General features: G+C 33.4%; 1 protein-coding gene and 1 long non-coding RNA gene across 10 annotated transcripts in view; one reads left to right on the plus strand and one right to left on the minus strand.

Annotated features, from left to right (window-relative positions):
- The window catches only part of LOC145943116 (uncharacterized), a 240043-nt gene that overhangs the window by 175887 nt on the left and 45502 nt on the right, over positions 1–18654 (minus strand). The window lies entirely within an intron of this gene.
- Positions 1–18654, plus strand: part of LOC145943103 (uncharacterized) — a 155245-nt gene that overhangs the window by 92062 nt on the left and 44529 nt on the right. For all 8 annotated transcript variants that reach the window (XM_083050474.1, XM_083050473.1, XM_083050475.1 and 5 more), the window contains one exon: positions 13482–13646. In XM_083050474.1, coding sequence (XP_082906600.1) covers positions 13482–13646 — 165 coding nt within the window. The remainder of the gene's footprint in view (positions 1–13481; positions 13647–18654) is intronic.

The raw sequence follows: 18654 nt of genomic DNA on the forward strand, positions 1-18654 counted from the left end.
CCCTGCTCGTTCGTTTTAACATGCGAATTCGTTCCAAATTCGTTTTCGTTGGTCGGCGTAACAGCATTTCGCGTATTTCGCATAGAAGAAAATATGAATTTCATGTCAGCCGATTCTCCTGTGTTGTGTGCTTTATAATTTTTTCTTTTAGCATAACTAAAATCGAATACTTATTTAAAGAATTATATATTAACTTGAATAATAATTGACTTGAAAAGGAAAAAATCTAAGTAAAATAAATCTCAGTTATAATTTTAAAGCATAAAGTTTTATTTTACTTTATATAAAAAAATTAAATCAGATATATTCATGTGATTCTTCTTCTCAATATATTTTAATTATTTAAAATATAAAATGTAAAATCACGTAATGTGCTGTAAGAGTCTATTTCATGTCAGATAAACGTCGCTATGCTTTGGCGTAATTTCATCACACAAAGGAATAGTTTGTTTCACCTTTCAACGCGCTGGCAAACAACTATAATGATAAAACTTTGCAATTTTTGAGAGGGAGCTGTACATTTCAAATATCCATACCCTTTGTGACAGCACCTCAAAGTATCGCGGTAACAAACGAGACCGCGATTCTCCGGGTCGGAAACGAAAATGGATTTAGTTAATCCGATTGACGGTCCGCCGGAACCGCCGGCTTGCGTGTTTTAACGGTCGTCGAAAATTTGCAACTACTCGCGAGGAAAACCGCGAAACACAGAAACGCGGAATTAGATTCTCCACAACTTGCTGCGCAGATCTGTATAGGTACCACTAGCGGATCCTGACGTCAATAATGGGGTGGGGGGAGGGTTTGCAAAATTATTTTATTTAATATTTTTGGTTTCATGATTAGATTTATTTAATCCAGGATCAATGACGTCGATAGCTCTTTAATGTTTGTTTTTCTTTACTTATATTTTTTAAACAAATTCAGCAAAACTGTTTCTTTTAATTTCCAGGGGGGGATTAACCCCCCCCCCCCCCTCAGGATCCGCTAGTGATAGATACCATATGCAATCAATTCTATTTGCGAAGATTACATCGCGCATTAAAATGTATATATCGCGTTTAAGAAATTGAGTTTTCGATAAGCAATGATCGATGCTTCGCAAAATTTCGCGCACACATCCGGAATAAAAAATTATTTCTTACTTTCAATTCTATCCTCTCTAACTTCAGCTTTAAGCTTCCTATACATTTGATTGAAATAAAATTATGGAAATTTTCGCATCTCGTTTCGAGAAATGAGAATTATCATATTATTAAATTTTTTCAATTATATTTTGTTTGCTGTGAAAATTTAGGAGAAATGTTTTACCAACCAACTACTTTTATGTGCAACAATGTAGTATTATCTGGTTCCTTAATTTTCATTTAATTAAATTTTTGCATGTATGACTCACACACACACACACAATTTAAAAAAATTATTTAATTTCAATAAACTTAATTTTATGAAATTATTATTTAATTATTAATTAATTTTTTAAATTTATTATTTAATCATTCTTTTTAATTAGAATTTGAAGACGATTTTTCATCAGCGAAAATGTCAAGGGAGGTCATCATTTCTTGCATGTTCCTAATTTTTGCCATCATGTATCTTTGTAATTATCTTAAATTAAAATTCTATTAAAGTAAAGTCTACCTAAAATTAATTGAAGAATGTACTTGTGTTAATATTTTAACTCTACTAATTGTAAGTTTAATTTGCGAGAAGCCCCTTCTCTTTTTCAATCATTTATAACTTGAAAATTAGTGCCTCGACGTTTTCTGACTGAGGAAATATCGTCTCCAAATTGGTCGGAAATTGATATATGTTTTTTTTTTAGTTATACCCTGTATATATTGTGGAAGATGATGTATGTACTAACAAGTTCTCTCGTTTGCGCCAACCTCGGTACACATTTGGTAGAAATTCGGCGTAAATGCAGCGGGGTAGTTGATTTCCCGAGCCACATTCCAAAAACGCACAGCGACCCGCGACGAGAAAGATATTGAATGCCAACTATTCGCGGCTGGTGCCCGGCGGCACGCAGTTTCATCCGTTAGCGATAGTTTGTAGCTTGTTAATCTTGCAGAATATAGGACAATGGATCCTATTTGTTACCAATACGACCCTCTCCCCCGAAATGCCTGTGTTTCCGGATATGTGTGCACCTCTGGTATCCCGTCCAACGTATCCGCGAGTTTATATATTCGATGGACGCGTTTCCACGGTATGTGCCAGATGCTGGACGGATTTCGCACGTTTAATATACCGAATTTCGGCCGCACTTCCGCGAATTATTCCCGGAATTCGATCCGGTATATAACAGGAGGAAACGCTTGCGCGTTTGATGTTTTACCGCGATGCATCTCGTGGCTCTCCCTAGTTTGTCGTCAGACACGATGGCGCTAATGACTTCGGCATTAGTTAGGCCGACACTTTGACGTCCGACCAATTTGTCGAACGCGCTAATCACCCATCGGGCTCGGCATTTCCCTGAAATTTCTTTGGCAACACAAGAGTTTTCTATCCGATACTTAGTTAACTGGTCTTTTAAGACGGTGCATCTTTATTTTTATTTCTTATTTCTAAAACACTACTTTTTTAAAGCGAAACTCGATTAGCTTAGAGATAATCCAGATTAAATCAGACATGATTCAGAGCTTACTTCATTAAACAAATTTTAAAATTTTAAAGAGAGATCACATAAATATAATCTTCTATCTTCTATACAGAGAGAATTTTCTCTTAGAATTTACCCTGAAAATCATGGTAATTATATATATATATATATATATATATATATATATATATATATATATATTAGGGTGGTCGTTAAATGGAGGATGGTCATAAATCAGCTCCAAATGTAGAAAAAATGATTCTCTAATTTTTTCAAATTTTTATTTTCAGCCCTGAGTTTCCCTGTTTGCACGTGAAATACCTAAAACAAAAGCCCAATGTATCATCAGGACTACCAATACAAGAAAATAAGCTGTATTAAAAAAGAATACAAAAAAAAATTATATCTTCAACAAAAAAAAATCAATGGAAAATAATAAATTAATCGATATATTGATTACTCCGTAAAATAATAATTTAAATTTTTTCACTCGATTTGTGTGTAGTATAACACACACAACTCGAGTGAAATACCTCATATACGATGTTTTACTATTTTCACGGCAATGAAACGTATTTCATAAAATGTTGCTATTTTAGACTAGAACTAACTTAAATAAATATTTTTTAAATGAAAAAGAAAATTACGTGCCAACAGGGAAACTCAGGGCTCAAAATAAAAATCTGAAAAAATTAGAGATTTTTTTTTTTCACATTTAAAGCCGATTTACGACTATCCAACATTACAATTCTGAAAAAACCCATATAAGGACCACCCTAATATATATATATATATATAAAAGTATAAGATACACTGGAAATTATACTCATTACGCATTCAAGGAGTTAAGTGTAGATTAAGTCAGACATAGGACGAAATGATGATAATTTCGTTGCACGAAAATAATTAGGCGAAATTCTTTATATCTATATAATATATACAATATGTATGTATAAGATACACTGTAAATTATACTCATTACGCATTCAAGGAATTAAGTATAGATTAAGTCAGACATAGGATGAAATAATGAGATAATTTTGTTGTACGAAAATAATTAGGCGAAATTCTTTGTATCTATATAATATATATTATATAGATATAAAGAATTTCGCCTAATTATTTTCGTGCAATGAAATTATCTAATCATTTCGTCCTATGTCTGACTTAATCTATACTTAACTCCTTATACTTATATATATACACTAGCGGATCCTGACGTCGATAGCTCTTTAATGTATGTTTTTCTTTATTTATATTTTTTAAACAAATTCAGCAAAACTGTTTCTTTTAATTTGCAAGGGGGGGGGGGTTTAACCCCAAAATCCGCCAGTGGTCCCACGATTACCATGATTTTCGGGGTAAATCCTAAGAGAAAATTATCTCTGTGTATCTTTAAAACCTTTGTGCTTTGAGTAACGTTTTGATAATGCATAAAATGTGTAATATAAAATGCATAATGTTTTTTTGTAATCCTCTCATTTGCATTTATCGCTTTACTGTATCGAATCTATAAAATAAAACTCGCACGTGGCAAGATCGTTTTTGCCCGGGCACATATTAATTCACGCGCGAAATAAATTGCCGAATACGGGGGTGAAACAAATTTCATTCGTACACGATTATTGCCCGCCGTGAATCTCGTCGAATTTCGCCGCGAAATTATTCACGGATGGCATTCCAGCAGCACCGAATTAGAACGATTCAGTCCGAGATGGCAGATTTAGAATGGCTCGACCGGCAGTAATTACGCACTCGAAATCGCGAACAGCCGCGTATTTCGTACCAAAGCTATTTTCAATGTACGGCGCGATAGAAAATGATCGTCTAATTGGCACCGGTACCGTTGATCTAACACGATACACCCGGCGATAATCGATAATGAACGATACGAGAGCGTTCGCTTGATATTTACGATCTAGATACACGCAATTTGTGTTGTCCATTTGAGTCAGCTAATTACGCGCTCGCTGAGCTCGTAATGTCCCCGGTATTTTCATATATGTAAACCTGATCGAATGAAAACAAGTTGCCCAATTGTGTTTCAGCGCGCCGAGCTATTAACGTAAGTTAATATACAAATTTTATCATACAAAAAATTGTTATAAATTATTAAAAATTCTCTCTCATTCCTGCGATGTTATTCCTTTCAAAGTTTATCAGATTTTTTAATCGTGTGAAAAATATTTTTACATCTTTTATTATAAAATATATCTATGCAAAGGACACAATTTACATACTTTTAATTATAAGTATTATAGAACGAAGTCGTTATCGCGGCAAAGTCGCTTTGATCGTGGCCCCATTAAGAAGCCATCGCCTTTAAAATCTACGCTTGAAATTGAATTCGACGTTTCTCCCGTGTTCCATCGCGCAATTTCTGCGACTAGCGATCTTCGCGCGTTTCACGACATATTTCCGGATCGTCGCTTCCGTTTTCCTTGGTAAAGCTCCGCTCTGAGAAATCGTAATCGAGAAATTTAGAGACGAGCTCGATCTGCATATAGAAATTATGTCCATATAATTCTTCCGCAGGAAGAAGGTTTTCCCCCTTAATTCACGGCTTTAAAAATGTAAAAAGCCTTTCAATCGTAAAAGCGTTTTTATTTTATATTTCTCAGTTATATAATTTCATTAATCAGACTGATTTGTGAGCCGCTACGCGAAGTAAATTTATTGAAGCTTTAATTATATCGAAGTGTGTTTGTAGAGATGTTAAAAATTTTATTATTATAATGAAATATTTATTTATTATGACATAACTCTATTGCTGTATAGTCATTCTATCTTTGATTTCGCACAAAGAACTAAGATTTCAATTTGACATGAGTTTTAATACACGAAATATCCTACGCGAGTGCGAAGCTTTCGCGAAATAAGGCGAGACCCCTAAAACCATCCTTCATCCACGCCGCATATCTCTTTGTGCCCTCAGGCGAGTAAGAAACTCTTACCTCCCGTTCCTTTTCGTCTCTCACGCTCGTACACGAGGTTGATTCGTTTGAGGGAAGATGCGTTATTCAAATGAAACGTGCTCTTCTGGCACAGCCGAGTCTGGCGCAGTAAGAACTTTTCCCAAGTTATTCGAGAAATTTTCCGAAAAGTCGTGCCCTTTCTCGAAGAAATCAAGATATATATACGTTTAAACAACCCTTTTCATCTTTTAATTTTGAAATTGAGAAGTTACCAGAGCTACTTTTTGTGTGATACGAAATTTTAGAGCAAATTACATTTAATTAAAAAAGAAATGTTATTATTTTACATTTATATACATATATATAAAATGCGTTTTTTCAAAGCTTAAGCGTTTTTTATAAATCTTGTTAAAATGATTGAACTAATGCATTAATCTATATCTTATTAAAAATTGTAATAATTGAAGATTGAATTGATTGATATGATTTCTCAAAAAAGTGATATATAAAAGGCTACTGTTAACATATTGTTATGAGACGTTAAATGCAATAAATTATAGGTATGAATCAGCTGTTACACAAGGATGAAGTAGCAATTTATTTCGCATAGTTTCGCGACAATTCCGTCGTAATTTGAATTGCACAGTCGACAATTCGGTAATTAACAATCTTCTTTGGAACATACCAACCATTGCTATTAATTTCCAGCTTTGGTATTTCATGCAAACATCTATGCCGTTAGTTCGAAAGCTCACGATACGTATTCCTCCGGAAATACGAATAATTAAGCTTCATTCTGCTCAATTTGTCTATATAGATATATTTCCAATGTATTTACATGTACAAGGATATACTTGTATTTGAATATTTATGTATCATCTATGTACTATCTAAAATATAAACATTCATATTTCAATGCTAATAAAATTTTATTGCAAATCCCAGGAGACAAGGTGGAAATTTAATAAAATCAATATGATATACGTTATTTTATTTCAATAAAAGAAGGAAGATTGAAAAACACCGATTGTTTTTATTACAACTCTATGTATAGAAAAAAAAATTTATTTTATGATATAAAAATGTTCTGCAGCTAGAGGAACATTTTCTTTTTTTTTTCAAAAATCGAGAAAGCTTATATATAAGAGAGATTTGTATTTCTTTTACACGAAATAATCGTGAGACTTACAATTTATAGAGAAAAATAGCGAAATTATTAAAATTGTAGAAATTAGAGGATGCTATAAAATCTCTTTTTATTCTCGACATATTTTTGTCACATTTTGAAACTTAATTCCATCCGGCATTATCGGTCACAGGAAGTCGATTATAATTACGCAGATTATTATCTACCACTATATAATGTCTTCTCTCCCGTGCAATTTTCTACCCGCAATCTCAAATCCATTTGGTAAAATTTTCACCGAAATCTGCGACGACTTCCCCTTATCGCCGAGAAACAACATTTCTAGGACAATTTTGGGTGCTTTCGCATTCGGTAGTAATCCTCGAAAGACGAAAATAGGAATGAATAAGAGTTAGAAAGAGAGAGAGAGGTAGAAAGAGGGTTGCTAGAGAGACAGGATAAAGAGAGGAGATAAGTAAAGGAGGCTAGGGGGTGACAAAAATCCACGAACATTTTTCGTCGTTGCTTGGTGAAGAAAATAGAGGAGCGAGCGAAAACAAGGGAGAGGAACCACCAGGTTGTATCTTTTATGCGAACCATCCGTGGTATTCTTTTTCGCGGAAACGATGACAAAAGATTAGACATATAAGGGAGGCAGGATGACGCGTTTGGCCTGACGAAGAGAGAGACATCGTGAAAAATGACATAACGGGGAGACATTATGGGGACGTTATAAAAAAATAACGAAAAAAAAAAGTTTAGATCGGAATACACAATGCATTATGTGCTGATTGTAGCGGAATAAATTATATACTGTATCTTTTTCTGACGTCATGAAATGTCATGTTTTTCAAGATAACCTAGCGGAATTTTGACAAATGACAAATCACATTGTTAAACATACGCAATAATACAAAAAAACCGATTTAAATTATGTATTATATATTTTATATTATATATATTATATATAATATATATATTATATTGTTTATTATATATAAATATATTCTAAATTATTTATCTAAATTTGAAAAATATTTGAATAACGTAATTATTCGAATGAATGAAGATAATCTTGAAATGTATGGTTTGAATTTTCTTATATGTTGAAATTACTGCGTATAAGATTAATGGCGTACCTCAGAGAACGGAATGGCGTCATTACGCGTATTTTCAAAGCGTGTGAACCGGAACGGCGGTTTATATTACTGCGAGGAGCAGAACATTATAAGATAGTTAATTCCTGTATTCGAACATCATTTGAATTTGAAAGCCGGCGATCATAATGGCGGAGAAGCTTCAGAGACACGTATAGTTGTTTTAGCTTAAAGTTTCGACGACTGCCGACATGTACGCATATATGCATATACGATACGACGCGATATTATATTCGACGTCGGTGGATGGAAACTTTGATGAAGTTCGGCCTGCAGTTGTACCCGGAGAAAGTTTTCAAAAAGCTATTGTGTAGTCAGCGAGTGGGTTAATGATTTTGCTTGATAACAATCTCTGAATTTCGTCGTATTATAATTGAAACACGTACAATGCTTCACGGTGCAATCTTATTGTATGTATTGTGGATTTATCGCTCGAGTCTGTCTTTCAATTACAAGTCGAGAACTGTATATATGCAGCATTGAGCGCGAATTAGAATTTAGCTGTCTACGATGAAATTTGCGGTAAATTTGATACATTTAATGCGTAATCGTTTGCTTATTTCGATGCCTTTAAAATGCTTGCGATTTTATTTCAAGCTCTCTTTACGTAAATATTAAAAAGGTAGATTATATTATTAACATTGTACAGTTTCTTAATCCTAAAAAATATTGTACGTAAATATTGTTCGAAATATCACTATATTTATTAAATTATAAAACATTATAATTTATTTAAAGATTTGATTCAGTTAAAAAAAGAGTAGAAATAAATTAAATAAAAGTCAAGAGAGAAAGATAAAAATATTAAGCTCAGCATCGATAAAACTTAAAAACAAAAACAAAATATTTAATTCATCCAACTTTAACTCATCCATAATTTCAAATTCAGTTAATTTATGATCTGCATCTATATTTTTTTAAAAAGGCAAGGAATATAATTCATGGTATTTTACAGATACGCGAAAATAAGAAACAAGACTATCGATCGATTATTATTTCTTTCAGAAGCTATATAAAACTTTCGAAAAGTTTTTTTATTCGGTCGACCTGTTTATCTTAATATTTTATCCGATTTTATTTACTTTCTTTGAATTACGATATTAGAATGTATTTTAGGAGCTTTTCTTTATTATGAATAAGACCTAAGTCGATAAAGAAATAAAAGAAATAAAGGAAATCGACTCGCTGGATAGTATTTTTAACCAAGATAAATATTCAACTGAAGACAAACATTTAACAGAAGACCAAGTATAAGAAAGTAGATTTGAAACAAATCCTTGAGTAGGAAGAGATATAAGTTATATAATTTTATAATTATGGTTATAGTTATTATAGTTTAAAAAAAATATTATATATATATATATATATATATAATATACATTTAATACTGCATATGCAAACATTGTGTTATATATTGTATTATACATATAAAAATAGAATTTGTAAACATTTTATAATTTTTTTAAACAAATATCTTGTTTTTTCAATAATATACTCATAAAAGAGAGTTTAGAATTTTTATTCCACAGATATTTGTCAAGACGGTGACGAATTAATATGAGAACAGAGGAATTATTTAATTCATAAAACTTTGTTGCATTTAATTTAGTATGCTACTGCCGAGTGCCATTTTAAAGAATGACTAACTGCTTTTGGGAAGTTCTCGATTTTTATTCCCTCGCCCATTAGCATCGTTTGCATCACTAAAACAGCCCCGATAGTAACCCGCTGTTTATGTAAATTGTACGACCATATATTTTTTCAACGAAAGGTAATATTGACTGACCCGAACATATGCAATGTTACATTTACATTCGCAAATCGAATAAATTCGATCGTGAATTACATTTTCCTTCACTCATCGTCAATAGTTAAAGAATATTATTCTAAGCAGATACAAAATGATCTATAAAAGTTAACTGATCAAACCAGCTAATCAATAATAATCAATAATCTTGTCTTTTAAAATTTAACTGATGACATTTAACTGGCTAAAAAAACTTAGTCGCATCCTCTGTGATTCTACAAGTCACTCAAATTAATTAACACTGTCTTACTGTTAGATAAGCGATTAATTCCGCAGATAATTAATTCGTGCGCAATCAATTGGGCCAAGTCAGTAAACATTATCGAACATACGTCAATTAAATAGATAGCTGATGAGCACAAATACATATGAATTAAATACTATAAGGCTGTGAAATGTCGCCATCATTTCTTGCGTGAAAAATAGTGTACAAATGTACAAATGTTTCGCTAACATCTCTAACATCTAATTATATTATCAAGTCAAATACATTTTTTGACATTTATTTTTTTCATATGTTAGTATTAAACATTGTTTGACTATATTTATCAGACAGTGTTATGTAATATAATTGATTTGTTATTTTAGAAATTAAAGGTATGCGATTATAATTTTTTAAAAATATTTCTATAAAATTAATAAGAATTACCAAAATTACCAAAGGTTATTAATTAAACGTAAAAAGATAAGATTAATTATTGATCAGTTAACTTCAGTGAGTTATTTTTATTTGCTTAAAACATTATTTATTTATGTACTTGTTCATTTAAAAAATCTCTTTCTTTCTCTCTCTCTCTCTCTCTCTTATTTTAACTGTAAACATACAATGCATATACATTTACGGTTAATCATATACTTTATGCATATATTTTGTTTGTTAGCATATTTTCATATTTTATTATTATTTTTTCTGTCTCAATTTGATCTTATAATTAATTATCAATGTATTAATATCATATTTTGTGTACTAATTTTGGCGCCTGAGGGAATTTATCCCAGAGCGCGTAATAAATGCACCTTTCTCTCTCTCTCTCTCTCTCTCTCTCTCTCTCTCTCTCTCTCTCTCTCTCTTCAAAATTACAAGACGTATCAACATAATATACATATAGATTTAATATAGAATCACAACAATAACAATAATTTGAAATTTAACCTAATGGATTGCTCAACAGTTTTATCATTGTTAAATATATTTATATTATCCAGGCACACACGTGCTCCTCTATTAAGAGATTAATTCTGTCTAAACTCTGACGAGGTATTTATAGAAATTTGCCGGAAATTTGGAAAATTCGGTGAGAAGGATGGCACGTAGAATGCCTCGTGGATCCGCTCGCGGAATTGGAGGCTGAAGGGATAAAAGAGCCGATATCCGCGAAGGCGAGGGCTGACGCAGCGGAAGCTCGAGTCTCGCATTAAACGCCCGAATATTCGACGCAATGTCTCGGAGATATCTTGAGGATTTTCCGTCTCTGATCGCCCATATAACGCTTGACGTACGTAAGGTTGGTGACACATATGCGACATAAACTCGCGAAACTCGGGCAGCAATAATCTCGATTTAGCGCCGAGAGATGACAGTTTCAGTAGTCGAGACTTTATTAAAAATGTTTATTGTGTTTCCGGCCGTATAAATGGAAAATATTCAAATGGGATTTATCTAGAATATTGCTTATAATTTTTTAAACATTTAATTATTTAACTGAAATACTCGAAAAAAATTATTAGAATTCAATATCTTTGGAGAACCCTTAAGCGTGAAATGTAAAAAAAAAAACTGTTATTAGAAACGAAGAAAGCTAACAGAGAGAATATGAAAGGTTTTATAAGGTAAACTCTGCATTATATCATGTATATTGCGCTTAACAAACCGCGTGCAATAAAATACATCTAAGATTCGCGCAGATTCCTCTCTCTGCGGATGTCTCTCTCCGTGATTATAATGCAAAGGCGATTTAAAGCACTCGGAGTCAAAGTAGGAGATGGGTCGTCTCTTTACCGGTCGACATTCGCGAAACTTTTCCCCAGCTTTTTTTCTAGGAGAGAACTGCTCTGCATATTTTCCGATATTTAAACTTATCCAACGTAGCTGCTCTCGGAGCAGCGACGAAACGAGGAGGAGAAGAAAGAGGAGGCGAGAATGTATACCACAGCGCCGCAACGAATAACTTTCTTTTTTCCCTGCACATCCGTCCGATTTCCCTTCACCTTAGTCTTCGTAATTCCATGAATACCAAAGTGTCTCTTTCTCTTACTCTGTACTTGTATATTTTCTTTCTGCAATGACTGGGATTGCAGTCGGCTACGCATCGAACCGATCAAACCGGGAAAGAAAAATGCACATCTCTCGAAATCTGCTCGAAAAATGTGATAACATTATTATACGGACTTTGAGATAGAGAGGAAGTGCATGATGAAATATACATTGGCTGAGAATATCCTCTCTCTAGTAAATATTTATCTTGTACTATTTAAAGATAATATTTTACATCCTTTATTTTACATTTCTGTCTTCACATTTTATATTTACACAAAATTATAACAAGTTGAATATTACTCTATCTCGGAGATGTGAAAAAGTTTTTAAATTAAAAAATTTTTAATTCAGTTATTACAAAATGAGCGATTTATTGAGAGAAACGCTACTTTTCTCATTATTGTATTATTAGACATTTGTAGAAACGAATGAAATCGCAATTTAAAAACTGCAAAATTCGCTCTTATAACATCATAATTAGCGAAATCGAGCAGCGCGTGTTCGATCTGACCTTAGTTTTACCAGTTTTAAGGAAAAAAACAAAAACGAGACGACAGAGAGAGCATTGGAGAGTCGAGAATGGCAAAAGTTTCATCTCAATTGGGTGAACGACGTCGACGCTTTCAGGCGACGCCGGAAATCGAGAGAACGTGGCCCGATAGCCTTCGTGTTCCTGTTCGATTTAACTTTGAGGACTAACTTGCGCGTTCACGTTGTTATGAAACTTTATCGCCGCAAACAATAATATTTTTACGTTAGTAGTAGTAGTAGTAGTAGTAGTGTAGTAGTAACTCTGTTAATCCCAGACGAAACCGTATGTGAAGCTCGAGTTCGATGATACGAGAGTGAGTTGAATTTAGTTCAATAAATAAGACGTTCTATTATCTTTTTCCAGTATCCATTTTCTCATAGGATTTCATAACGTTAACAAATTAAATTTGTTTCAGCTTAAAGAAAAACATTTTAATGAAACAATAAGCTATCCAAATTACACAAGATACGTATATAGTCTTTTTTAATTACTACAGCTAATACGCGAATTTTCACATAAAAATGATTATTGAGTTGAAAAGAGAATTTGTTTTATTTTTAAAGTCGATTAATCGTTTCAGATAACACGTCTCTTTTCTTTTTCTCCATACTGCAGAATAAAGAGATATATTATTGGATACATTATTTGCATGTCGAAAATCGATTCAGTTCTCCTGAATCTTTGTGTAAATATACTCTCGTCCTGCTGACTTTTGATCCTCCGATTCGCTTAGCTGTTTGCTCATAAAATTCAAACACCATTATGTACTTATGGGCGAGCAAATATTTTCACGGAAAAAAATTATTTAATCAAAAATATCTGACGGGTCATATATTCCGATATCGATCGATTATTGATATCACATTCCATTGTAAGTTGAACATAAATAAATATAAGATAAAATATACGTCATATAAAATAAGAGATTTGTACACATAAAGAGACAAGGATGCTATTTGGGTGATTGCAAAACAGTCGTAATAACTCGTTCAAGCGGTATAAAACAAATATTCGGCCTAAAGTCGCAAAGTGCGCGAAAGTTTTCCACGTCACTGAACCTCGCAACTTTTCTGATGTTTCAGACATGCATTGGCTCGTTTGCACCTGCATCCTCACGGCAACCACGGTGCTTTCCTGCCGGCAGAGCGAGTTTCAGTGCACCAACGGACACTGCGTCGCCCTCAACAAAGTCTGCAACGTTGTCGACGACTGCGGGGATGGAAGCGACGAGACGCGTCCGTGCTCGCGTGAGTGAAACTCTTTTGCCCTCCAGCAGTTTTGCCCCCGCCCGAAGGGGCGCCGATAAATGCATATCATCCACTTGACGAGCTAACGCGATAACCGGATGGACCGGAGGAGATCATTGAAGTCAGTCGAAATGAAATCCGAGAAATCCGAGAGAGGCGCGCACATTAAATCCCGCAATCTCATTTCGAAATGTCTGTCTCTCATCGCGTCAAATGACTCACAATGATATATGGATTGTTAAAAAAAAAGTTACAGTTAGTAAAATTGAAAAAAAAATTTCCCACAATTGGATAAATTAAATAATTTTAAATAGCTTAAAATTTTATTAAAACGTGCGCGTTCATTGGTTTCATATACACGTACCAGAGCTTACTGCTCGCATTAACGCTTTATAAATAAAGCTATATATTTGCACATATTTTATTCTCTTCTACGCTTTAATTAAAATATTTTTCGCGAGTGAACTGACGCGAATGCATTTGCGTATATGTGAGAGAGGCCAAATGAAACGTCCGCGTTTAATTCGCAACCACGAGTATTTTGGTCTCTCAATTCCCAATTTATCGAAATGCTCTAGCACGGTAATTGATCTATTCCGATCTGTTCTCTGGCATCAGGCGGCTTCGAAACGCGCGATTTGCCGGCAAAGGCCGGCACGGGCAGGAATTTCTACTTCGTTATATAAACGCCGACCTCTCTATACTTTCTTCCTCCATCGTACGAATCAGTCGCTGCGATGCAGTTGCGTAGCGCGTAAAGACGGAATGAAATTCCAGTGTAACGTTACAAGAGTGATATTACAGCATAGCTGTTTTCAAAGGGAGGGATGCTCTCTTCTTTCTCGATATTATACGCGGATGTATATACGAGAGTGTTACACCGTGAAATTTCAAATCTTTCGATAATGCGTATATGCGTATGGATTTAAATTTTTAATTTAAAATGTTTTAAATTTTTAAAGCCGAGATCGTGAACCACAATCGGGAAAAGAGATTGCAATTCATTACCGAGAGAGAATATATTTGCAATTACAATAATAAAATTGATTATAGAGATATAAATGTTATAGAGAGATTATAGAGATTTAAGGGAGGAACCTGGTTTAGGAGGCTGAAAAATACATAATTTTTAGAATTTTTTTTCTCAGCTAAAATAAAACCAATTAATTCCAAATTTTAGGCACAGTTTATTATACATTTAAATTATGTAAAATAATTTTTTTATTAAAAAATATTAAAGTTTTATTTAAAAAATAAAGCTATATTGATAGCGCCCATTATTCACTGTGTACAACCTAGCGATCATAATTTTTGTCTGAAATTAAAAAACCAATTCATTTCTTTAATGTTATATTATTACCTTCTATTTAAACTAAAAAAATTAAAAGAAAAGCAAAAATTGAAAAAATTTTACAACTTTAAAAAAAGAAGTTACAATTTTCACGAAAAAATTGCGACTTTTCTTTACAAAAAAAATAATCTAATTTAACTTTTCTCAAAAATATTTTAGTTTAAATAGAAGGTAATAATATAACATTAAAGAAATGAATTGGTTTTTTTGTTTCAGACAAAAATTATGATCGCTAGGTTGTACACAGTGAAAAATGGGCGGCGCTATCAATATAGCTTTATTTTTTAAATAAAACTTCAATATTTTTTAATAAAAAAATTATTTTACATAATTTAAATGTATAATAAACTGTGCCTAAAATTTGGAATTAATTGGTTTTATTTTAGCTGAGAAAAAAAATTCTAAAAATTATGTATTTTGTCAACCTCCTAAACCCCCTTTAAAAGCACGCTTTTTTAAATAAAAATAAAAGCTGCTTTATTGTAAAATAATTCACTCGTAGTCTCGTAATATCTATGTGCGAGATAATATTTATGGCAATAATTTAATATAACTTTTATTATGCGTGTGCGTGTGTGTGTGTGTGTGGACAAATTTATATTTCCGTATAAATATAATTTGTGAAAATAACAATTTGTAAAACACAGTAATAAATTGATGCAAAATAAATATCTTATTTTTCTATAAAAGATTCTTTGTATCAAAACCGTATCATGTAAATAAGTTTCATAAAATATAACAATCGCAAATAAATTGCGTTTATTAAAATTAACAAAGAAACGTTTTCCTAAAACAAAAAATTAATCTTTCTTTGTCAATTTGATGACAAGAACTAACAATATCGATAAATATTTCGCTCAATATCACGTTTTCACCAACGAAAAAAAATCTGAAAATCATGCGAATCGTTAATAAAAATATTTCGTGATGGATTGAAAATATTTAACTATTGTGCATCGCAATGCAATATTGTTGCGATAAATTGATTGCAGCAGATCGAAAGCTGCAATATCGATTCTGCTAATTGACTCACAAATATGATAGGAATTCTGTTATTTATTTACGAATATTTAGCGCTAATTTCGTTTACACATTACAGCTTCAATTCGCATTCAATTATGATATATTGCATCAATTCGCGTGTGTATAACTGCATCTTGAATTGCGTGAAAATCTGCCAGATAAAATCTGCCGGACTAACGATATATAAATCGTAAATTCGCGAAAAAAGGAGAAAAAATTATTTGACGTAGCGGTTTATATCGTCATATGACGAAAAAATCGATCGGAGCTGGCGCGTACAGCAGCCACTTCATTTCGCGAGAATCTACGACGTGCCCGACAAGATGATCCTATACGTATAAGAGACAAGGGACGCTCCCCTTAGTCAGACCTGCCTGTTATCGACAGATCGTGATAAAATAGAGCAGTTCGAGCGGACGATTCGACGGCAAAAAACGGATTCGTTCCTTAGTCCGTACGTGTCCACCTTTTCTCTCGACGTCGTCTAATTTTGCACGATTTATTTCTCTTTCTCGGCACACAAACTTTCGTTGAAGATGCCAATCACCACGTCAAAATGATTCATACAAATTCTTCTCGATTTACGTAAATTATCGTTGTTTAAATATGGAAGAAAAATTAATTTTAACTTTAGAGAAAAATATCCCTCCAAAGGGGTATTTTTGAAATAATTTTGTATTAAGTATCTCAATATAGATATAGTTCTCTTCTTGGAGCTGCGGTTTGACAGCGATAACAAATGGATGTAGGGTGCGATTTTAAATTCAACGCGTTGCGACGAAGATACTTAATCTTACCGATCCAAAAGTTTCTTTGGAAAGGAGAACAGGTGTCTAATTAAATTTCCGCTGTCATTGTTCAGTTTCTCGAAAACGGTCCGCGAGCAAAACGCGCGCGTCCAACTGTCAATTACAATTTAAGCAGGTGCGTACGGCATTTGAGAAGGGTTTCGAGTAAATCCCCCGACCGAGTCTTCACCTCCAAGATAACCGAGAGAGTCCTCGCCAGCACGTGCACGCAGTAAAACGCTTGCCGAAATACACGACGGTCGTTTGCATGGCTGCCGGAATTTACTGAATGCCCCGGCGAGACCATCAGCGACGTCGTAGTCGTTTAATCTGCCAGGGGTTTTCGACTAAATCTCCCCCGCGTGTATCCGAGAGGGGCTGCCTCTTACCCTTCTCGCCTCGGTAGCGCTTTGGGCAAAAGCAACCAACCAACCAACCAACCAACCAAACCAACCAACCAACCCTTTCCAAAACACGGGACCCCGCGTGTGTGTTTGGCGTAATTAACCCAAGTTATGAGATGCGTTTATATACGGCGCGTACACACGGTACAACGCGGACAGGAAATTACTTCTGGCAACGTGAACGTCCCTTTATTTCGCGCGAGTAACAATGGACTTTTTATTGCGGACGCGGAATGAAAATGTTTCTGTTCTCATTTGCCTCGAGATGTCTCTCGCTGATCGATATTAGGGTCTGACTCGCGTTTATGAAGTAATCCTTGGGCAAAGTAATCGCTGTGAGAGAATAAAAACGGATTGAAGGTCGTGAATACCTAATAGAATTAACTCTCCGATGCTGAAGCTTCATTCGTATCCTCACATTTTTATATAAGATTTCTGCACGATACAAAGCGCATAAGATTTCAGAGAGTTTGCAGCATTCTCTCTATTACGTACAACAAATATTGCACCCGTTATATATTTCAGCCTTTTATTTAAAAAAATCAAGGTGGAATATTGTTAAAAATTGATGTAATTAAAATAAAATTTATCTTATCTGTGCGATTCAAATCAAATCTTGTCATTTAGTTTAATTATTTGACGCTTAATCGACGTATAAGCGATAGCATTACGCATTCACCTTTACAGGCAAACAAATTATATAAAGATACCATTAGCTCGTGCTCTCTCGTGGAGTAATTAACGACCTAAATTACGATCCATGGCATAAGAAGCACTACGTGATACGTAAACGCGCCCGTTGACATTCAATCGCGCAAGAAGCAAATTCCTCTCGTTGAGAGTAAAATACGCGGTGCAGAGTTAATATATTTACATATATCGAGTGTGTTAAGTTTCCACTTTCGGCGGAGTAACAATTTCGCCGGGAAGAAAAGGATTGCTTAAAAAATGGTGGTGAGTTATCTTTTGGCCGGGGCACAAGCAATATATTCTGGTCACGTATCCATAAGGCTCAACTACGTATGGGCCAAAGAAAAGCCGTAAAGCTTTCGTGTGACATCAAAATCAGACGAGAGAAGCAATTTTTAAATATATGTAGAAAAGATATATAATATTTGTCTAATCGAAAATAATTTCTTGCTTATTTAATTGCACTTAATAATTTATATTGCATTTAATAAATCTGCACAACTATTTCCTTGATTAAATCTTGTTTCTTTTCTCTTATGTAAACATAATAAAATATAATAAAATTAATAATAACATTCTTGTAATAAGTTATACATATTACAATATTTGATATATGAAATATGTAACAAGAATAATACTATATAATATATCCTTTTCTAAAAAAGATATGTAAAGTCGATACTTAATATTTTTTTAATTTAATAATTTCTAATATATTTATGTTATATGTATTATATATTTAATAATTTATT

Source organism: Prenolepis imparis, unplaced genomic scaffold (genome assembly GCF_030444845.1).
Source record: "Prenolepis imparis isolate NDT839.2.m4 unplaced genomic scaffold, iyPreImpa1.0 SCAF_11, whole genome shotgun sequence".
Classification (NCBI taxonomy): domain Eukaryota; kingdom Metazoa; phylum Arthropoda; class Insecta; order Hymenoptera; family Formicidae; genus Prenolepis; species Prenolepis imparis.